The sequence below is a fragment of the Dermacentor silvarum genome, chromosome 1, assembly GCF_013339745.2.
Source record: "Dermacentor silvarum isolate Dsil-2018 chromosome 1, BIME_Dsil_1.4, whole genome shotgun sequence".
NCBI lineage: Eukaryota > Metazoa > Arthropoda > Arachnida > Ixodida > Ixodidae > Dermacentor > Dermacentor silvarum.
In genome coordinates, this window is record NC_051154.1 from 107,200,436 (window position 1) to 107,224,400 (window position 23,965).

The following is a 23,965-nucleotide window of genomic DNA, read 5'->3' on the forward strand; positions in this document are numbered from 1 at the left end:
TCTCCAGTATTAACTGGGCAAGTTTACCGAACATTTACAAACCATTCAGTGTAGTCTTGCTACACATCCATTATATTATAACAAATAGGTGTATAATTCAATTTTGTAAAACGTGTTCTCTTGATCATTTCTCGAGTCCGCAATTTAAAAGTTAACCCAACAAACACTCACAACAGCTCCTCAGGCTTCTGCAGTATTAGCTGGATTGGTTCATCAAACATTTCCGAAACATTCAGCATACCTTATTCTTTTTATGCGTTTCTTTTTTTTTTTCAGAATTTTTCGTCAGTGCGAACGGTGCAACCTATGTACGTTTTTAACAGCGAAGCTGTTTAAGCCAGCCGTAATTTGTGGTTCGTATCAAGAAACTATGAAGAAATAAAAGAAAATAAGCTTCCTTGCCGAGGCAGGATTCAAACCAGGGTTTGCGAGCGTCGTAAGTGAGCGTCGTAACCACTAGGCTATACAGCCATGCTTGCACAGCATGCATTTATATGAGCCATATGATTGCGTTCGAGCGTCGCCGTCTTCGTCCACAGCTTGTGCGTTCGCACGCTCGTGCTCTGCGAGGTGAAGACGTTTTGCGCGCTATGAGAGAGAAAGAGATGCATTGACGGAGAGGGTCTGCTGGAACGCGTTGTCGAGATAGCAACGCGGTGTCGGTGTTGCAAGCTGTGTTTTGCAACGTGCAGTGACGGCCGTAAGTCCGAGATGCGCGAAAAGAGATCATCATCATTAGTTATAAGATGAAAAGTTTGTGCGAACTTCCGGAAAATACTGGGCTACGATCGCCCAGCTTCGCTGTTTCAAGCGTTGCGTGGCCAAGTTCAAGGTTAAGCTTTTTTTTTTTTTTTTCGGAAAAGCTGCTGTCAAAATCAGATCCGATATTATGGCAACGCGAAGTGCGCTGGTTGACTTAATTGCTACGGGTTCTGTGCGGGCTATCGAGGTGCCAGGTTCTCGTGATCAAGTTCTCGAGCGCCGTGCGAGAAGGATGGAGCAACAACGCAAGCGGCAGTAGGCCGACCGCGAGTCGATCGACCCCGAAGTCGTCGCATCTACAGATCGCTGTCAAGATACGGCGCGTGCCGTTGCGCCAACTACACAGTTGCTACGAGAGTACAGGCAGCCCCTTCCCCCCCGCCCCCACCCTGCCTCCCGGGCTGCCTTCCCGCTTGCCTCCCTTGAGCGCGATTCGGCTCACTGTCGCACGCTTTCACTCGTGGGGACGATGTTATCGCCCTTGGACTTTATACGGAACATCGGGCAACCACGACGGCAGAAATGCGCCTGGAGTGGAATGGCACCCATACGCTTGCGCGTGACCCGCATTCACAGAGTGAAACGTCACTAACTTTTTAAATCGCTTAGCAAAAGAACAGGTGCGTCTTATGCACCGGTGCGACTTGCACAACATTTTTTTAAAGAAAAAACTGCCGTTTTGAAGGGGGTGCGTCTTATGCAAAGGTACGAATTATAGATCGGAAAATACGGTAATGTTATTGCACCTATATTATGATAAATAATATAACAAACCTGTACCCAAAGGTACTGAGCATCAGTGGTAAAGTTGCTCTCCACTATAGCTCTCTTTAGCTTCACTAGCTTCAGCTCGCGCACAAGAGTTAAAGTGGGACAAGGCAGACCGACGGGGGAGAAGTGAAACGAACGATAGGGTGAGGAAAGCAGCGTAAACACTGCCATCCGAGCAAGCACCGAAGCGTGGCACGAGTATCTCGCTCCGTTGGCTGTTTGATGCAGTGAAGCCTTTTATTTTTTCCGTGCAGTTTTGCAAAACGGAACTATGTTGCTCGCGCAGGCGTATTGTTTCTGAAATGGGGAGTGTCAGATCGACGGCGTTCTACCACAGAAAGGAGGTCGCAATGTCGATATCAGACTGCATTACTCCCGAAATTCAAGGATTTTCAAGGAAGGAAAAAAATTACAGGACTTTCAAGGGCCTTGAAAATGCACTTTTAAATTTCAAGGGTTTTCAAGGATTTCAAGGACCTGTACGCACCCTGCTTGTAAGTGCACACTACACAAGTGACTTGATAGAGGTAAACTATATTTATGCGTTCCAGAAGTATCCTGGTAACTAATACTGTAGACTTCCAATAAGTCGACCTCGGTTTAATCAAATCTTCAATTAATTCAACCCAGACCAAACGTCCCAGCCTGCAGCCATAATTTCGTGTGGGCCCAAACTCAATTACTTTGATACGGAAATCGGCCTTTGCCGGATAATTCGAACTTTTCTGGTCAGTACGCACGTACCTGACCTCAATGGTGACCTCAACGGTGGCCCTCATTGCAACCCCATCACATAGCAGCAACATCTGCCTTGACGGAGCTTGGAGGACAGTGAATGCGTTGACATGTTATGTTTCACTGAACATGCTGAGATTTTCAGTCTACTTTCAGCAGATTTCAAAGCAAGAACAGCAGCTCACGAACAATTTCTGTATTTATTTCTAATACCAATGTCTGTCTTATTTCCACAAAAACTGATCTGAAAATTGCAAGCATATTACAATCGGATGTGAAACCGAAACTGCGTGGCAGAAACAAGATGGTGGCAGCAGAAGTTTTTGCATGGGACAGTGCAACAGAGCCTGCACTGTAACGCCTACGAGAGCGTCATGAACCAGCTAGGTGAACAAACAAAACCTTTATTCAGTTACAAATCTGGCATTCAACCCCCCCCCCCTCTCTCTCTCTCTGTTTTTTTTTGTTTTTGTTTTTTTGTACAAAAAGTGCGCTGCACGCCTACCGCCTTGGCCACAAGCAACGCTGGCTAACGCTCCCAGGGCTTATAATAGTGTACACAAATACCGAAGGGAATGGACAGGAGGTCGGTCACCAAATGTGGAGGATGCGGGTTCATTCCCCACCTGCAGCAAGTTATCTTGTCGTCCACTTTCATTTCTCTTTACGTTATTTCTGCATTTACATTAAGCATTACAATTAGCTTCCGCTATGCTTTCTCTGGCTTCACTGTCTGTCACTTTGTATTATTGGGAATAACAAAAATCCAAGCCCCTTGGATTCCCTTATACTTCTTGCTCGCTCTCGCTGACACACACTCTGATGCTTCAAAATATCACACCTCGTATGGTGCTTCACAAGTTTGTGCATAAATGTTTAAAATAACAGTAAGCAAACAGCTTCAACACGTTGCTAATGACGGCATATGTTGCAGTAATGAATTCTTCACTGGCCACACGACCTATAAACTACAGCTTTGGATCTCGGTTGTATTTAAACAGCGAATTACCATAATTACAAAAAATCACCGCCCCTTCCACTCCTTGAAGATGGTCGAACAGCGAAGCTGTGTTAGTTACACCGAGTGTTACGAGTGTTACATGTGCATGTGTTGCACGTGATGTAATTGCGTAAACACAAGTAAACACAGATCTACAACACGAAGTTGTATTATATTGAAACGTTACGAGGCGAAAAGAGGCAGCGACTTCCAACGCTACTCGACAAGTGTCCAGTTCTCTGGTCGAAACCTGCCGAGCTGCCACCAGAGGCATCGGCTGCAGTCACAGACACCACGTGCGTTTGTGCCGAACGCGGTGAAACGCCGACGGCGTCGGCAGCAGCTCTACGTGTTGCGCGTTGTCCAAAATAGCGTGCCGCACAGAAACACCTTCTATTATTGCCTCTCCTCCTCGCGCCCAGCGCGGCCTCTCATTGCTTGCCTCCTCCCCCCAGCACCTGCCCTCTCATTGGTCGCCTCCTCCCCAGCATGCCTCTCCTCCTCTGCTGGTCACATGACCTGCCCTCCCCCCGGCACGGCTCTCATCCTTTCTTGGTCACGTGACGTGAGTGACGCCGGCGAAGGGATCGACTAAGAACAGCTCCGCTGTTAAAAAGCATACCTGGCCAAAATGTGCAGGATAGCCAAGCATGTGAATGTAGAGGAGTTTGGCCACATTGCGACAGCGCCAGGTGTTGTCCTCTTCGCGGAATGTTGATCGGATATAGGCACACTCTTTCTGCACAACTGCCCGCTCATCCGCTGCTGTTCGGGCTGCCCGGATCTGACGAATAAGGTCTCGCAGACGCATAGGCGTCGGCATCCCTGTTGTCAATCTGCAAAAGTCGATTTGATCACTACAAGAACATCACGGTACAACACATGCACATCTGGATACTTCAATATAAATGAACTTCAAGGCATCCAAAATATATTTTAGCAATGTGCCATGAAGTAATGTGCTTTGGAGCATGGTGCCCTATTGAACAAAGCATGTGCAAACTCCTATGGAAGTAACTACAGGGTAAAGACTGGAAAGCTTCACACCACTCCTCCGCATTATGTACTTTCCACATTGCACTAAGTTACATGCTGTCGTGGTTGTCTCACAGCAGTCTGTATGCAACATCACTGCAAACATGCAGTCATTAATTGAAAAGCTTCAATACAAGCCCAAAACTATATTTTATGCCATTGTCATGAGACTCAAAAGGACACTCAAAAGCAAATCATAGAGTTAAGCTAGGCAAGTAGATTACACCTCTGGAAAACCAAATACTTGGCTTTCACTAGTGGGAAGGTAAAAAAGCAATGTAAAAGCAAACTATCCCCACAACCACACAGTCTGACAATGTCTGGCCAAGGCTAGTTAAATGTTAGTAGGGACACTATAGAGAAACAAAATCAGTTAAGACTGATAAAGCATGTTTTTTAAATTCCATTTTCATTATGGAATTGACAAGTAAGAGATCGGTAACTAGAAAAGAAAGTGAATGCTAAACTTCCATTTTTCAAATTTCACGCCATAACAACAATGCTGGTACAATAGCGTTACAACACAGATTTCCAAGTATTTTTGTATGTTGGCCATTATTGCACAGTAAAAGTTCGCAAAACTTTCTAGTTCAGTCTGGCTCCTTCAGAATACAATGTAGTCAATCTTTACCAATAAATTAACTAAGCCCGTGCAGGTGTAAAAATCCATGATGTCACAGCAAGCTAGTGGGCGAACTTGAAGGTGGCATTGCTACCTATGCGTGATAAGGTTTTATTAATAGAATGATTGCTCCTGAGGCAATACCTCAAGGCATGAAGAGACAAAGACGTTCGTTGCAAAAATTTGTTGCATTCATTAAAGAAGTGGCACGTTGACACAAACCCTACAATCCTGCACAGCGGGTCAAACAAAGAAAGTATAAGTCTAAAATGACAGGTCAAAGTTAAGAACGTCTAGTTTGATGGTCTGCACTATAGCAGCAAGACGGACTGAACAAGGTGGCAGCGAGGCTAGGCACCGTCGAAACTAAGTCCTAGTCACCCCAGGAAAACACCAGGAATCCAACGATGCAGGAGGAAGTTTGGTTACGACGTTGGGAACATGAGGAGGTAGCCTTGGCACAGTAGAGGCCTCGAAGCCAGATACAAAGTCCAATTACTTGGGCTCTGCTCCCGGTGCACGGTTTTTTACCTCTCTGACATGTTACAGCACCTTCCTTTCCTGCAACCCGAAGAATGTAGTGATTACGCCTCTGGTAGGTCGCCCTGGTCTAGTAGGAGTGACAAAGCATGGGTCTGTGATGCCCTACAGCCTCCGGAATACTGGCAAACACCTTCTCGCTGACTTGCTCTTCTCCGTCTCCCTGTATACTTTTTCCTTTCTCCTTCAGCACTGCCATGTAGGCAACTACTTGGCTAAGCGCTTCATGTTTTCATTTCACGCCTCGATCTCATCGTTGTCTTCGAAGGGCTGACCCATTCCACTCACAACATTCGCGCACTTGACAAATCACATCGTATATTTTTTTTTTTTTCGTCTTTTCTGGCTTGTCAAGTAGAACACATTGTTTCTGGCTTACCATCCAACATGTTTCATACTACTTTTCGATTATAAATGGCAATTATGCACTGCAACAGCACAATGCAAGTGCTAAAGGCTTTGAGAGAGATCACACTTGCAATAACTATTGCATGTCTCTCTCTCTTTTATTAGAACTGAAGGAGGCAAATTTTGTAACAGCCCCATCTTGATGTCAATTATTTCGTGATGTCTCATTTCTACTATGAATGTTGTCAGTGCCATCCAACAATCCTTATTTCTACATTTCAATTAAAAGCAACAAATAATTTCCCCTCTGTTTTCTTTGACTTCATCATTCTTGTTTCATATAGTTGTGACTAACTAAAATCAGGCCCCTCAGCCCTTGATCTTCCTCACAGCATATGGAAGCAGGAGAACATAAAATCAGCATGTATGAAGGCAACCATAATAAATCATCAAATTGAAAACTTGCAAGCATGTTTATCCAAGGTAGCCATAATATTGCTTTTAAAAGCTAATATTTTTATACATTTCATTGTAACTAACACATATTTATCCCTGCTGCTGTATTCATTCTTGCGCTGGTAGCAACAAGGGACGTCAACAGTAGATCAGGCTAGTACCTAGATCTTTTCCATTCTAAAAACCAGCCTCAAAATTTTGCACATCGGAGAGGTTAGAATGTCAAGCGCCAAAAAATAGGGGTGTGTGACTATTTGAAACTTTCATATAACGAATCGAATATTCTATTCAATTCAGTTATCGAATTAAAGAGACACTATTAGAAAATCCAAATATTTTTATAGAGGTTTTCGAGTGCTTCACGTTGTCAACTGTGCAATCATAAAATTGAAGCAAAGATGTGATAACGTTCATCCCATCTACTTTGGACATAACATACTATAGCTCACTGCGTCACTCGGGGAGATTAAACTTTTCCGGCTAGACCACGATCACTCGCAATAAAATTTTGTTTGGACACGGCATTCAGCAGTGGGTTATTGTGTAGTACTATTTATGGATGTAACACGTATTCTCTCAACAAATTAAATCTGAACACTGCAACATACCTGATACAAAAAAAATAATGGTACCATCTGCCTTGACCATTTGAAATGTTTTGTTTTTTTCCCCCAACTCTGCCATCGCCGCAGACATGTATTCTTGGTTTGGTCGCAAAGGTGTATACAGATGCTAATTGGCCCACAAGGCTGCCTTTTTAAACTTTATATGATAATGCATGACCGCGTATTCTCTGAAGAGCCCTAATTTTTCCAACAAACTTCTCAGATGTTCCTAATGCTCCCTCTTTTATTAAAGCATGCTTTGTAATGTGCAGCGTAATGACAAACATTCCAATATTGTGAATACCAGGATGTAAAATTGGTTGATATCAATGAAGAGAAGGCTGCAGATTATTTGCAAGCTATTCTAAAGGTATTCAATATTTGTTTTGGTGCTGGCACTATTCTGTTCATTTCCTATTCAATCTCAAAAACTAATGCTCGCACTCGCCTACACAATAAAAATGCTACATATCTGGGAAGCTTTTCTCTTAAAGAAGCAAGCCATGGCACAGCTCATCACATAACTATTTGCAACTTGTGAATGTCTCAAGTGTATCAAACTATACTACACAATGATCACATTCCTCTCCAGATGCCTCCAACATGTATCTTATTTGGGTACATTAAAGAGGCACTAGCCCTTACACATCAAATGTCAGCAAGCAAACAGAACATCTGTTGCAGAGCATGCTGCCAGTGCAAAAAAAAAGGGTGGGGGGGGGGGGGGGGGGGGGCAGTGCACTACACAATACGCATATGTTAAAAAAAAAAATGCCAATAACGGCAACTGTTATGAAAGTACAAAATGCTATAATCTTTTCAAACAATTGACTTCAATGCTGTCCATATCACTCTTCTTTGAAACCTGTCACTATTATTTTGACCTAGCAGGAAGGTTTGCCAAGTGACAAGCATGCCAGTTTGACACAGCATTCTCAAAGGACATGCTTTTCAAATCAGACAATTTCTTCATGCTTTCCAAATGAGATGTTCATTATTTTTACCCTTCCCATAAGTGAAACTTCAGATACACTCAACACCTTTTTCTGCTCCTTTCAGATTTGTTTACGTATGCAAGGTGCTTGCACCATTACCTGGAAATTAAAAGGTTCATTTTCATTCACGCTAGACAATGCGATCGTGTTCATATCGGTTAAGTGCTACTTCCATGCTTCTGCAGACCAAGCCCAACACATCTTGCACAAAGCCTCCACTACCTCCCCTGCAATTGCAGGGAACAGCAAACTTATTCTGCACAAAGCCTGCACTGCACAAAATGAATGGCAACATGCAGATATGCCCCATTACACTAGTGAAACAAATGACGAAGCGCTGCACTTCCTGAACTAGTACAGAAAGTGCAGGCAAATTGAATTAATGTACTTCCTACGTAAACAACGCAGACACTATGAATGGAATGAAGAAAGCCCACATGTGTACATCTGTCTGAGTCATGCCAAATGCCTCAATGGATGCCAAAGGGAAGAATCATTTTACCTGTAGTATTAGTACGATACCCTTCTACAACACCAAAAAAAAAAAGCCACTCTTACCGAAAGAGGAAGCTCAGTAACCAAGATAACACGTAAAAATGTAACACTAGTGGTAACACCACCTTGAAGTTCCCACACCAGCTCGTATGACATAATGGATCTTGATGGCACCTGCATGGGTGGGCCTGGTTAATTTTTCACTGGAAAGGATGACCTACATTGTAGTTTAATAGAGCCAAAGACTGAACTTGGCAACTTTTAAGATCTTTAACAGAAGCACAACGATCAAAGTACAAAATACTACTTTAAAATTCATGACATCACACTAACATCTTGGCACAAAGTTTTCGGCACAACTAAAGAAAATTGAACTTTGCCTTTATTTTTTCTTTAATAATCCTTCAACTGTGCAATTAATTAAAACAGTTTTGAAAGAGTACTTTATCAAAGAATACTTTATCAGTCTAAACTGGTTTAGTCTCTCTTTATTGTCCTTTGAACCTCTTAACAGCCATGACAAATTCTGTAAAAAATTTTAGAAGTGCGGAATTTTTCTCCAAGACCTGCATATATTGCAGCATTCTTCTCTAAAATGTTTTGCAAACTTTTTGGGCATTTTTTCAAAAATTGCCAAAAATTCACGAGTTGTCACTGGCACCAGAGGACACTTGTTTGATGACGAGTTATCTCGTAATCGGCAGTTAAGGAGTTAAATAAGAGGTTTTAGCTTCCCTGATATTTTTATTGTGAGAAGCTCCCCAGCCAGAAACAATATGTAACCAAATAACTGTGGTCAGCATATGGCTCTTAGTTACCATCGAGAGTTGTGAATACGGAGTTCATAGCAATTAGGCCTTGGAAGTGTAATACTATTCAGAACACAGTACAAAAGATGAGGTGGACACTGCATAGAAGAATAATAATTATGGTCTACCTGTGCACAATTCACCCTATTCATAGCTGACAAAAGACTTTGTTTGTTTGAAAAAAAAAATGTTAAGCATATATAGGGTGCTGTTTTTATTAACACAATTTTTAAACATTGTTCATGGCATGTTGTGCAATTCTACTTCTTGAGCTGCATTACTCTCCCAAATGCGTACATTATTTTCCCAAGAAATCAAGTGCATACTCAACTAACTACCAAAAGTTTGCTCATTAACTTTTAAACTCATTACTTTATGGCAATATGGCAACTTACAAATTGTAGTCATTGAGGTTTGAAGTCATATCCACTTGGAACGAATTCTTAGGATGACACCAGTTTTAAGCAATCCCAGTGTGAGTGATGAAATGCATTGGTATTCCACTTATTTTCGAGCTTCAATGCACAAAAAAACATTTTGTTAAAGAATGAATTGGGACACACCAGTGCATTTTTAGTACAAGTTTAACAGCACTTGTTTGAAAACTGGTGCTAGCTTCAAAATTCATTCCAAGTGGACATGCCTAATGAAATCACTGGCTACAGTTCATAAATTGCAATATGTGTGCTAAAGCAATTAGCTAAAAAGTTTGATTGTGATTTTTTATTAGTCAATTATGCATTTCGATTTCTTGAACAAGTGATGTCCATCTCTACGAGTAAGCCAGCTCAATGAGTAGATTTGAACTATATGCCCAAGGCAATTTTTTTTTTATTCTGTTCACGATAAAAGAAAAATAGAAAAACACCTGGTATATACAAATTTTGGAATGCATACTGATGTCCAAGATGTTGCATCTTCCCAGGACAACAAAACACCCAGAACTACATCTAAGATCTCCAACAATGTAGACAAGAATGAAATGCTAGGTTAGGCAAGAAAAACAAATTGATGAAAGCATAGTAAAAATGTAAACTATGGCACAGTATTTTAACGGTAGAACAGCACAAGAAATGAAGATGGGCAGAGGAAAGAACACAAACCACATTTGCCTGTCTTCGTGGACTAGTCATTGGGCTAGTCTAGCCCAGCACTGTCTTTAATCCAAAGAACTGTTGTTGCTATTATAATCACGTGAAAAAGCAGCCACACAATGGAGAAACATTACAAATGGCAGACCAGTAGTGTCAAGATGGCTGCCCCACGTGCAACACACAACACAGAGTATCTGGGCTCTGCAATTGAGAGCAAAACCAACAGCAAGATGGTATGCAATATATCCATCACTAAAGCAGCTGCACAGGTGGGCTTAAAAGTTTTAAAACAGCATATGTTCAGCTACAGTTCAAGCACATAAAACAAACTAGAGCAGCGAGTGACAACTGATGCCATCAGGGAACAATCAAGGCTCAGCAACTCAATAAAATGATGGCAAGCCAAGGCAATGGCTCTCTTGTAAGCACATTGTCAGGAGAGCAAACCTTGGAGATGAATCACTAACTTCAACACAGTGAGCAAAGAAAAGGGACACAACTTGTCACGAAATAATAAGGTATGCGATCAGGCTAGTTGGCGTTGATCCACGACATATTATATCACGAAAGACAAGAAAATTTCCTACTCGGCTATCAGTAGAAAACCTCATGCTAACTTCTGGGAACAAAATGAAGCAATTATTGTATGCATCTGGAGGAACGTTGTCATTAGTGCAATGTGCACAGACCTCAAAAATTACACTTGACCTCCAATCCAGTTGAGAGCATACACCTCAATTTATACTGTTGCCAAAAGATGACTAATGGCTGATGCCATAATGGCTATGCAACAGTTGAAATGACCTTTTATCTACATTTTCCATCAACCCTGAACCTTACCTCCCTGGCAACAAATGTGTGTAGAGGCCGTACTAGGTGAAATATAATAGGAACTGCACACTACCTTAGCTAAAATGCCAAGAAGCAACATAACATGCCCAAACACTGAAGACAGTGGGGAGAGGCAAGACCTTCATGAAGAAACGGAGCATGAGATGTGTATTCACCTGTGTATTCATCCAACAATATACTTCAAAAAAAGCATTCCCTTGATTCCAAACTAATGGAGGATGTGTGTTCGACATAATGGGTGTAGCACTTAAAGAGAAGTCAAATGTTCAATACATTACAATATAATAATAAAACACCATACATCCAAAAGACCCTTGTAATGCCAGCATTTCAAGGTCTACGGGCACCATGAAAGCTAGCACAGCTGCCACGTACAATTCTTTCAGGTTAAAGCTATAGCAACATTGCACACTGTACCAATTTAGCTCCAAGGCCTTGGTAGCCCCCCCTCCCCCCCCCCTTCCACATAATAAACATAACCTACCAATACCAGCAAATTGTTCCATTCTATAAAAAGCATTTAATCTTATACCCCCTAACTATATTATTTTTTTTTAATGGTAAAAGCAGGCAAATTGATTGGAGGTCGAACAACCACTCTGCCACCAGCTTTTAACCATCTCAATTACTTAAAAACATTTCAAAGCTACAGCAGAACCCCGTCAATTTGTTTTCTGCTAGTATCCTTCCTGGCGTTTTCCCAGTCATACCACTGAAGTTCACTGTGATGCTCACCTAACATGTTTTCTGCTTACATGTATCAGGTGTGTAAGGTATTCGAGAACACAATGTTGGCTTCAGGCAGAGAAGAATATCTCCAGCAAAAAGACATTTTCACCAAACTTTGGGAAATACTTCTACTTACTTTGGGAAATACTTCTCTTACTATTTATTTCTACTATTACTCAACGAATCCGCCATCCGCAGCAATCACCGATTCAAATCGGCTTCGAAAACGGCTGCATGTACGGATCAGGTGGTCCTTAGAGATGTTGGCAATTAAGTCAGCAATGGCGGCCTTCAGAGAGTCTTTTGTATTATGCGGTTGTTTTTTGGCCTCGCTCTCAACGACGCCCCAGACATAGTAGTCGAGTGTATTTAAATCTGGAGAACTAGGAGGCCACAAGTTGGGAGTGACGTGGTTGTACAAGTTGTCAGCCAGCCACTCCTGGGTGACCCAGGCAGTGTGGGCGGGAGCCAAATCTTGCCGGAAGACCCTAAGGTCTTCCTTTCGAAACAAGTCTCTATACAGGGCTTTACAACGATGGCAAGCACCTCCATATACGTGGCAGCATTATTGCGGAGTCCTTCTGCAAAATAGTGTGGCGACATATTGTCACCCTCGTTGCTGGCGATGTCTGTGTTAACACCATCACAGACGACGGAAATTTTTTGTGCATCACTGTAGGCACCTCATCAGCGCTTGCGCAAAGCCACCTGTTGTTACGGCGGTTAACTTTTTGGTCTTGGTCGAAGTTCTTTTTATCTGAAAAAAAAAAAAAAAAAGCAGAGCATTCCATGCTCCTTAGGTCTCTTCAGCTCACTTTGCAAGCGCTTGGACCGGAGCAGACGATTCTCCCGAGTTTAATTGCATATGAATTGCCCCCTCCTCATGACATAGGAATGGTACCTCAAGTCCTTGTGCACAGCGAGCAAGACAGTCAACTCTGCAACTTGGAGCTCCTTTGCAATGGCCCACATTGACTTCCCTGGGTCATCACTCACGATGACTTGCAGCCGCCTGAGAAAATCGGGGGTTCTGACTACGTCTAACCTCTCTCTGCTTTTTCCTTTTCGCCACAGATGCCACGTCACCGCCAGAATACATCAGTTCTGTCCGCACCTTGTAAACGAAAGTATTCGCCACGTTCAGAAAGGTCGCAATTTAAGTTGCTGTGGTGTGCGGCCAGGGCGACGAGGACTGCATGGCGTTTCATTTACTGCATCAACCTGTATGCTTCCATCTTTGCTGCGCAATATGAATGATAAGGGGTCAACCAACAATTAAGAAGCCGCACGCCTAGATAGATATGATGAGCCTGCTGGTGTCTATGGCGATAAGGAATAGTGTTCTCAAATACCATGCGCACCCGGTACATATGTGTGCATGCTGGTGGTCCCATATTAGAGGGGTCCACTGAGCATAAAATTAAACAATGCTGTCAGAAGACACAAGACAAGACCCAAGACTGTAGAACAAAAGAGAAAAAAAGTGACATTTACTTGGAAAAAATGCCACTAAAATGGCAATTTTATGGAGCCATGGTATACTGCAGTTTAGGACTAAATTTAAAAAAAATAGACAAAAGACATTGTACAGCATGTTTGCATTCTTTACTAGAAACTCCCCAAAAGAGGAAAGTCTAACTATTCCAAAAACAGTAACTGTTTAATAGCAACCTACTTTGCTATAGCCATGTGCACCCCCATCCAGCCAAAAAGCAATAAAAAAAAACAATTCCTTGCAATTACTGGAATTTTGTGACATTCAGCCACAGCAAAGTTTCGAGGTTGTTTCACTTCAACATCAGTTATAACTATAGTCAGGCACACTTTAGGAGGCAGCGGCATTTGCCCCTCAAAGGTGGATGCACACAAGCCTCGCCCAATGGGCACGCACTCTTGACTGACGTCATGAGCCAGACGGCCGGTGAACCCGCCGACGGAGAGCATGCAACCCGTGCTTCGACCTGGGCCGAGTCGCGTCAGCGGGACTGTTCATTTAGTCCCGGAGGCAATCGGCTGCCGCACTTCGGTCATCTGGGGGCCTCTCCTGTCTTCTTAAGTTGTACTCGACTAAAGCGTCCGTTTTTGGGGAAAACCCCATATTTCCCCATTTTTGCACCAAGAACATTACTAAAATCATGTAAAAACCAGATTTCTCCATGAAGGTCGCACTTTCGTAAAGAATAAGTGCAGGTGTTCAAAAACTAACAAACACTGCCCACATTTTGTGAGCAAGCGGTCATAGATATATTAAAATTATTAACATTATTACTATATGAATATGGTATATGCCTTGCACTTATGCAAGAATTAATGCAGCACTGACGTTGCTCTGGATTGTGAACGGTTGCTGTGGCATTGAGAGGATGTTTACCTAAATATGTTATGTTCAAAGAAGGGTGGCTGATTCATCTAGTTAGTATTCCATTAATGTTATTGCAAGAGTATATTGGGAACCAGTAAAACAAGACGTCAACAAACACAAACTAAAGGACCAACAGGTCTAGGATGGAGACAGAAATGCTTCCAAAGCACATAACGTACTTCAATAAGTACAAGGCCTGGTAATAAGAAGGACCATCTGCAAAGCATGCCTGACTGCACTGCAGCTTTTACAACTTTTTTTTTTTTCCCTTGGCTAAAAATATCAGAGAATAAAATGAAGGAATCACCAGACTCGCCTTAATGCCTGAAAACAAAGATTTGTGGAGATGAGACCGCCACACGATTTTTCGAGCAGCTCTAATTGCCATTACATAACAAATAGAGCTGCTGATTGAACCAACGGACACTCACTGTGCACTGCAAAAAATGCACCTGCACTCCCAAATTTGATAGCTGTGCTGTTCTCGGTTGCAATTGCAATCAATGAAAGCCTTATTATCGAAACAAAGATGATTTGCGAAGAAAAAGAAAAATGTGTCAGTGTAGCTGGTTCACGGAGAAGAAATTTCACATTTTAGATGCCACATGAGAACAGTGTGCATACTCAAGTGTCACATGAGCATATATACATATGAAGACAGGGCTTTTAAATAACCAGTTGTAAGTTTGCTATACGTGTGTCATGTCCTTGCTTTTGTACTTGTTTATTAGGCATGTTTACACGCTTGCCAATGCATGCTCCTATGATTCATTTCACTTGTTTAAATAAAACATTCAAGTCCTAAGGGCAACTATTGCTTGTCTTAATCATTTGTAAAAGTTATGAGCAATATCGTAAACTTTGGACTGCCAAACAACAAAACCCTGATTTCTCCCCAGCTTTTGTGCCCCCCCCCCCCCCCCCTGACCAGAAAAAAAAAGTTTTCTCTCCGTTGTTACTTTTCAAATATAGCACTACATTTTTACCTGCCAAATTTCAAAGAAGTATAAAACCCTAAAACGAAGGACCCTAGTTATAACCTACGTGAAAGATGCTGCCTCCTCTCAGAGATGCAACTAATCTTGCAAAATCCATGTCTGCCTCCGAGGCACATGTTCCCTTCAGTATATTAATGCAGGTGGTGCTTGAGACAATTTAGTGTAGCAGTGCTCTCCTAATCCAAAGCAGAGATCCACAATACCTACACAAACCTGCCACATGGCAGCTTTCAGGTCTGCATTCAAAGTGCAGCTCAAGGACAAAAAATACTTTCGTCAAAAAATGCCATTTCGTCCGACACAGACGAAATGGCATTGGTGAAGCACCCTGTCCCCTTGCGCAACACCAAGGTGTTCTTGCATCTTCGCGACTTCAACCTCAGTGACATGCACATACACAGTGCAAGACTGCTGCAGAAACAAGCTACTACAGCTCATTTAGCATGCAGAGAATATTTTCATGTCCCCATTCACATGAAAGGGAAAAAAAGTGGGAGGAGAGGCAAGCACACATCTGGCAAGCACTAGAAGATGCCAGCACTGCACCTAATTACTACCATTACAGAAAACAGGTTTGTTTTGAGCAATAAAGCTCAATTCATAGTATCAGATCAATCAACACTTACATGCGCCTTATAGCTAATGTTGCTGCACATAATGTCTTTACAACAGACCATAAAAAGTAAAGTACATGAATGTACTTGACTTGGGCAAAAGAGGCCATGACACATATACAGTAGATTGAATTTTGTGCCATTTATTTGTTTTAAATTCGGCAGGTATTTATTGGCATTTATTTCCCTTGAAAGATTTCGCACTTATCAGCACCTGCCTTTTTGCAGTGCGCTCTTATCATTTTGCGCCATTTATTTGTTTTAAATTCGGCAGATATTTATTGGCATTTATTTCCCTTGAAAGATTTCGCACTTATCAGCACCTGCCTTTTTGCAGTGCGCTCTTATCATTTTTTTATTGGTTTGAAAAGGTGGTCACACTTATTTACAATGGGAAGCAAACATTGGCACTAGAAAGCTTTATCGTCAGAAAGACCATGAGGCAAATTATTTAGTTGAAATTCCTTGAAATGTTTGCACATATGCATATCGAAGTTCTCATCAAAAAGCTGCAGCACTCTTCTCGGGTTACAATCAGCATTTGGGAAAAGCTTGAATTGAGGAGTTTAATGCCCCAAAAGTGCACAGTGGGTTATGAAGGACACCGTAAAAAATTAAATAATAAATTATTGGGTTTTACATGCCAAAACCACGATCTGATTATGAGGCACGCCGTAGTGGGGGACTCCGGATATTTGGACCACCTGGGGTTCTTTAACGTGCACCTAAATCTAAGTACACGGGTGTTTTCGCATTTCGCCCCCATCGCAATACGGCCGCCGTGGCCGGGATTCGATCCCGCGACCTCGTATGAAGGACCCCGTAGTGGAGGGCTTTGCATTAATTCTGACCACCTGCAGTTCTTTAACATGCACCCAATGCATGGTGCAAGAGGGGTTTTGCATTCTGCCCATATGGAAAGAGCTGGACTCCGTCTTGACATAAGATACAAAAAGGAAAGCAATTTAAGTGCTACAGATGACAGGCATAGCCACTGAAAATGGTGTGCTTTCAAGAAAAGGACATACTCAACATTACCTTGCACTTTAAAAAGCATATATACTCCCCAAACTCCCCTTTATAGTCTCCATCGTCGATTCTTGCCTTTTAGCACTGAAGTCCTCTGACAGGTCAAACTTTAGATTTTGGTTCAGAATGTGGGTAAAAAACTAAAAAGAATGAGGATCATCACTAAAGCGCATATGAGTCATCTATGGCTCCACTCCCTTTCACAGTACCGTTTCTCAACAATCAGTTTTCTGTACACAAAAAAAAATTTGACTGAAAGAATGTGGCCTCGCCTGTGATTTCAAGCAATACACTGGCTTCTGAAACAACAACTTTAGGAGGCTGATAAGATTCTGCTGCACGTGAAACACCAGAGTGCTCTCCGACTGCATGTCTTTCATGGCCGTGAGTATCCAAGGTGGCACTTGCATTCAGAAACTTCATCTTCATGACAAGCTGATCCCTCTTTCACGCATTTTTCACCTTTAGCATCGTGTGAAAATGCTGTTCACAACTTCACAGAATGCATTGGTGTTCCAGTTACTTTTGTGCTTCAATGCATAAAACGACACCAATGCATTTCTCCACAAAGTTCAGGAATTATAATCTCAAAACTGGTGTCATCCTGAGAATGCGTTCCAAGTGGATCCGATCCGCCTTGTGAACGCCACGGCTTGAATTTGAAAATTGCAATATGGACCATAGGTAATTAAAATTTAATTAGTTAAAGTTTGTTAATTAGTCTATTACGCATTTCATTTTCTTGTGCATGTAATGTCTGCCTCTTCAAGTAGACCAGCTCTGTGAACTAAAATTGTGCTATCTGCCGCCAGGCAACCTTTAAACATTTTTTAAAGTGTTCGCTGAAACACCCTGTATAACCAGCCTTATGCTCCATGTGCATCTACCTAGTCAAGTGATACTCCCTTTCTCTATATTGTTTTCTATATTTTTAGTGCTTAGAGTTGCTGTCTCCCCCCCGTAACTTGTCATTCTGGTTTAGATATTTCATCCAACATCCGATAATTGAAACAAAAATGTGTGGTCCCTAGAAGTTTAAATTTACACTTCAGCTGCAGAAAAAGAAATTCAGTGATAATTATATTTGCACAATTTAAAATATTTGCATACAACTGACTAACAGTAATTGTGTTGCATATCCCAAAGTCATAGTTTGGTTATGAGATATGCCATCCATGGCAGAGGGGTATCGCACTAAGAGGATAGCAATTACTGTGAGGCTTCTTGCATGCGTCAACATATGTAAAATAGTTTCGAAGTAGATTTTATGAAATTTTAATATTTTTACAAGGACAGGCATTTGTAGTAGTTACAAAAGTGGCTGTGACTACTGCCAGCACTATAAGCGGCCATTAATAGTGCTCGCAGTATGCCTTCATTTGACATTAAAACCCATGCTTAATAGTCAGCTAAAGCAGATTTTTGTAAACTGCCCATTCAAAGAATCATGCACAGGGTTATTCATACTGAAGCTTTTAGCACACAAGACGAGGACGAGAAGTAGACACGAGAAACACAAGCGCTGCTCCTGTCTCTTATGTCTACTTCTTGTCCTCACCTTGTGCACTAAAAGCTTCAATCATGTCATACCAACATGCCCAAACAGCCACGTTAGTTACTCATATGAGGTGGAGAACTTATCTAAAATATTTTTATTTTCTTTTATCTATATGTTCAGCTTACAATTCTTGCTGTTTAAAAGACAATAAAGCATAACAAAGCACATGAATGATTAAACTGCAGTGCATTTTCAAGGCAGAACAGCAACACAAAGTGAACAAAAGTTGAAGCGAACTTGATAGCCCTTGCAAATTGAAAAACAGCAACCAAAACAACAAAAACTGCACAAACATTTCGACGTGCCTGCATCGCAACACACTATATACTTATTATCTGGCCATAATCCGTTAAGTTACCAATAAGCATCTCAAAAATCTACATGTTTTTATGTTGTAATTACTCATCCCGACGTAAAGCTTAGACATAAACTACATAAACTCAGTTACCAAGCACAAAATTTCAGCGATACAGACAGAAGACAGTAAGCAGTGCTGTGCATTCCGTACGAACAAGTCTACCTCCGGGAAAGTATAAAGAGCTAGCTTGGCACGTAACCGAAAAACGTACCATTGCTGCGGAAACTAGACCAACATTGCATGCCGTGTAACATGAAAGTAGGTATCTCCACGGGCAATGTGCTTGTCGTTCGATTCTAAGTTTCGCAACGGAAGAAACAGGCGGAGATTCACAACTCTTCTCACATTGGCATTGGTTTTACGACAGTGACGATATGCTGTGCTCTTTTTTATCGCACTTCGACGATGTAATTAGTGTGCAGAGAGGCTCTCGCAAGCAAGATGTGAAGATCGGATGCCCACCACCACGAATTAGGAGTACTACAGTGTGCACATTAACTAAAATGTTAGCAAATTGAAAGCCGACAGGCCACTCTCTAACCAAACGAAATTCGCGTCATAACGCTGTCCTTGCCGCGCCCAAAAAAGAGTAAACGATGGTCACCAATACTCATATTTCTTCCGGGAAAAATAACACATATTCAACATACTGAACGCAGCTTAGAATACCGGCACGACGGTATACCTATTCCGAAATCAAAAGGAAAACTCGTTTCCGCTACAAAATGCATCCGCCCACGTCCGATTCAAGACACTCGGTGTCAACTAAAAATAAAAATAATACGCGACAACCTTTAGACCTTACGGTGGTGGAGAAATTCGGGCTTGATGCTGGCGATCATCCGATCTTTTTTCACTTCTACGGAGGCGTCGCCGGCGCCGCAAACGCCTGCGCACTACACGGTAAGCCTAACAGCAGCTAGCCGAACCAGCGCAGACGAATACAGTTGTGCCGTAGCAACATGGCGCCGGTCAATGTGCAAGTGTACGAGCGGCAATCAGCAGTCCGTTTTAAGCGGCAGTTAGCGTCAAGATCAAGGTGAAATGTTACAGGACTTGACTCCGCACATGGTTAACGTTGTCAAGAAATCAACTGCATCGAATGACTGTTACACAAGTCGAGGAAAAAAGATTTTAACGTTATGTATGTTACCTCGAAAAGAGAGCCGCTTGTAGATCCATTGTGCCATCTAGTGAGAAGCACCTGAAGTTTTCTAACGGGAAGAGGTCGCGTGGATTAGTTGGAAAAGTTTCCGCTTGGGCGTAAGAACCTACGATATCTGTTTTTTATGAAAGTTTTATATGTCTAAATGGCGCTTACAATATTCGTAACTCACTTGGCTGGATTTTACCATTTTGTTTTACAATGTTGGAGCAGTAACACGTAGTACATCCGTGCATAATACGTGTGTAAAAAAAAAAAAAAAAAAATTACGAGTGAGAGAGAGCGTCTGATGCCATGCAGTTGGTTGTAAAAAGGAGGCAATTGTAGTAGGTGTGTTCTCAACAGCAGGTCGTGGTTCTCAACCTTTCTGTCCCGTGCAGGCGGCTGAAGCAGGCTGTCGTGTGATAATGGCGTAATTTCCCGATGCTGTCGATGCTCGGTGGCAGTGGCAAGAGCTGCTAAATGCTCGCTGATTCAGCGACATATGTGTGGCATCCTAGCATTCAATGGTAGTGACGGAAGCTTCGCTGTTACAACTGGTCGCGGTGTGTGGGCGTGTGTTGCTTCCGTACCGCTGCAATGACTTGCAAGGTTCTGAGTTGTTACTACGTGCAAACATATTTTGTGCTGTTAGCATCGAGGGGGCGTATGTTGTTAGGATTTATTTCATTTTCCATTATCGTTTACGCCCAATTAACACTGATCCCGGCAATAACGCATGCGTGCCGGCGTCCGAGCAATGACGAAAATCGCAAGGAATAGAATATGAAGTAGATTGTTAAAAACTGCGGCCCCACTGTCTGTGGCTCGTGAACGTGTCAAGTCGAACTTTGTTTGTGCATAATTGACGTGCACCGAAGTCCTTGCAAACACGATCACTGCAATTCTGCCTAAAATAATAAAGCGAAAGAAAAAAAAAACACATTAGAACATGACTCTATAAAATACGTTTTGTCTTTTTTTTTTTTTAATAACTGGTTCTATGCCTCATCATGTAGTATTTCACCATCTAAGGTACCCTTTTTCGGCGTCAAACGTGTTGACGTTTTCGTTTCTAATTTTCTGTGCAGTGCCTCCGTAGTTCGTATCCTTTATTTTTGGCAATGTATGGAAATCGAGCCGCAACGTTGATAACTGGTACTTTAATAGTATCATTTTTCCTTAGCTGTTGCTTATCCGGAGCTCCGTGTGTTTCTGACAAATCTACGTTCAGTTTCGCAGACACCGCATCATATGATTCGTTCTCATTGCTCTGCCATGCAGCATCCGCGGATGATCAATACTGCGCATGACCGTATCCATCCAGTCGCCCTGGCCAAAATGGCGAGCGTTTGGCGTTCACGAGACCTTCTCGCCCCGAAACCTTCCTTGTTCCCTTCCGTTTCACTGTCGACCTTCGCGTTTCGTTTGACATGCAATCGGTGATCTCGACTCCCTGTTTCATCACAGGCTCGGGGGTTCTGCAAGTGGTGACGGTTGGAAGTATTTTAGCAGTGTCGACGAATCGCATCGACTTGGTTTTGCCGGGGATCCCTGGAAATGTGTGAGTGCGTTGACTGAGCCTGATCTTTGCTACGGAGTCGTCTCAAATTTGACGTAAGAGCTGCTGAATATTTTGCAAAACTCGACGGTGCAATGTCACCAGAGCTTCAATGTTTGATTTTTCGGTATCTCGAGCTGTACCATGACGAGTGCGTGACCTCTGGAAAAGGGCCACATTAGGTGCGCGTGAAACCGGATGCCTCGAGCGTATATACATGCGCTGGTGGATGGATGTCTGTTCTTTAAATACAAAAAATACAAGCATTGTATCGCTCGAGTTTAAACTGCCTGTCGCACGTTTTTCTGCCGAAAACGCAAGCGTAAACAAATATGACGATGCCGCGTCGCGGGCCTTTATTGACCGCATCCTACAGGCAAACATGCGGTTGTTGCTTGTCGCGTACATCCATTAGATGTGCGCTGGTTACGCTAGTTACGCTGTATCGGCATACATGGCGTCTGCCAGAAAACCGCCTGTAATTTTGTTAGCCGTAATATACGATGCATTTTTTTTCTCTTATTTTTAACATCGCGCATCTCTCTGCACAGGACGTATACTCTGTAGTATTCTACACAATTCCTAAAATACCTCCTTGCGTCGACCCGTGTGGCTGCATGCCGGCTTCCGCACAATCACGTGGTATTTAAGCACCAATCGAAGCCATTGTTGACAAAAATGAGGGAGACGCCTATATTCTGTGTTTGTGTGCGTGTGTGTATGTGGTCTGTTTACATGTGTGTTGTATTTTCGAAAAAAAGTACAAGGATGAAAGACCTTCATTAGTTTTCATTTTTTCATCATGGTAATACATTATAGGCGGCCAGGTAAACTCGGTTTCTACCCAGCACGCTACTTCTGGCTGCTAATTAACTGCTTAAATTTGCATCGGAGGCCGAAGAGCACGCGCAATGGAGAGAATGGCGACAGTATCGCTTAAGCGTTTGTGCCGATGATTCCTACTGCAAATCAATTTGTTCACCGTTAAAAATTCTGTTTAACAAGGCGCGATGGAAGTTTAGGTCATCGTAAGCACTCTTGGTACTTCCGATGTCCTTTGCGGCGATTTTAAATGTTCGCGGCTTGCTTTTAGCTCATGTTTACACGAGCGGTGTGCAAACGAGCAACCACGAATAATACTTTTCCGAAGTGTGCATCGCTCCGACACCGCGCCGAAAGCTTTCCGGTATGCTAATTGTCACAGATGTTTCGTACAGTGCGCGGCTTGTTTCTTCCTGCTCCTCCATTGTATTTCTGTATTATTTGATCGATAAAGAGAAGTTAACGACTCTGTATTTTCGTTTTCTTTTTGCCTTTCTCTCTCACTTTTTTTATTTCTTTGTTTTTATGGGTATATGGGCGATGACTTAGGGTGACGAAGGTTCCCTGTTAATCAGCGAAGGCGTTTTTTCTGCGGCGGCTGCAGCGTAGATCGCATGCTTATGGTGTATTCAATTGCGCTCCGACGCGGTTTGCAACGATGCGCAGCCCCCTCGAGATTGCTTGAAATTGGAGCCAGAGGAGCAATCGGGGGGGGGGGGGGGGGGGGGGGGAGCCACGTGATCTCGGTAGCGCTCGCTCCGAGCTGGAGCGCGGCGCTCGATTCCCTAGCTCCTGCCTGCTGAGAATCTAGTACCGAAAGTGTACGTCGTTGGGTGTAATTATCAGCACTCGGTGTCAGTTATAATGGTGCCTTCGACTGGTCGCTTTCGCCGTTTGATTTACTTTCGGCTGGTTGAAATTAGTGTACTAGAAGCTTCTAGAATACTGTATTGAAATCGAGCCTTTGCCTCTTTTGCTCATGTGACCTCGACCAATTACCCTGTAAGGCCCAAACATATATGTGCTACGCTGTTTTGGTACCTCAACATTATGATTTAAGCACGCAAAGCATTATAATTTTCATTGATACGCAACTGTGATGTGGCATTGCAGAGTTGATTGCAATTAAAACAGATTAGTCGTGAATATAGCTATGATTGATGATTGGAAGATTAATCAATCAGTCACCGACCCTACTAATTATGTAAGAAAGTTTCACTATTTCAAGTAAACTATTCCTTTTGTAGAAGGGCTGGTAGGTTTGGGCCATCTGACCAACTACTTGCCACAACAAAACAGCCAGTTGTGGCAATAGTAGTGGGGCTGCATGGCCAGAACCAACTACAACAAGAAACAGAAGAGTGAAATCCAGAGCGTTGACAATTTGCAAAAATCTAAAGGTTGGTTTTGCAAAGCTAGCTTTAGCCAAGTCGGCAGGCCAACAAACTTGCAGCATTTTGCAAATGGTTCACTAGCCCACTGTCTAACACCTTTGATGACCAAAAAAATTGAAGAACCATGAATTTTTATGCCAATTTGAGCTCCTTATGTACAGCAATGCTCTAAATGAAGAGCAAAGCACTTGTATTTTGTTGTCTTGATTTTGCTTTTACTATGCTTATCTCGTTAAACCCTTAAGCACTTCAGACGAGCCTAGCTCATCAATGCGAT

The 23,965-nt window shown here is 42.5% G+C and overlaps 2 protein-coding genes across 11 annotated transcripts in view; one reads left to right on the forward strand and one right to left on the reverse strand.

The window, feature by feature from the left end:
• Positions 1-19,888, reverse strand: part of LOC119453723 (AP-1 complex subunit gamma-1-like) — a 112,483-nt gene extending 92,595 nt beyond the window's left edge. Inside the window, exons 1-3 of the mRNA XM_049666668.1 lie at positions 19,560-19,888; positions 9,569-9,688; positions 3,891-4,104 (exon numbers count right to left, since the gene is read on the reverse strand). Of these exons, the coding sequence (XP_049522625.1) occupies positions 3,891-4,104; positions 9,569-9,597 (243 nt within the window). The 5' untranslated portion in view covers positions 9,598-9,688; positions 19,560-19,888. The remainder of the gene's footprint in view (positions 1-3,890; positions 4,105-9,568; positions 9,689-19,559) is intronic.
• A 394-nt stretch (positions 19,889-20,282) lies between these two features.
• LOC119434441 (NACHT and WD repeat domain-containing protein 2) overlaps positions 20,283-23,965 on the forward strand; it is a 118,624-nt gene continuing 114,941 nt past the window's right edge. For 5 of the 10 annotated variants that reach the window (XR_007468243.1, XR_007468241.1, XR_007468247.1 and 2 more), the window contains exon 1: positions 20,287-21,475. The gene's annotated coding sequence lies outside the window, so the exon portion shown is untranslated. Of the gene's footprint in view, positions 21,529-23,965 lie in introns of all 10 variants that reach the window. The other 5 variants (XM_049671962.1, XM_049671956.1, XM_049671960.1 and 2 more) reach the window with 5 other exon arrangements.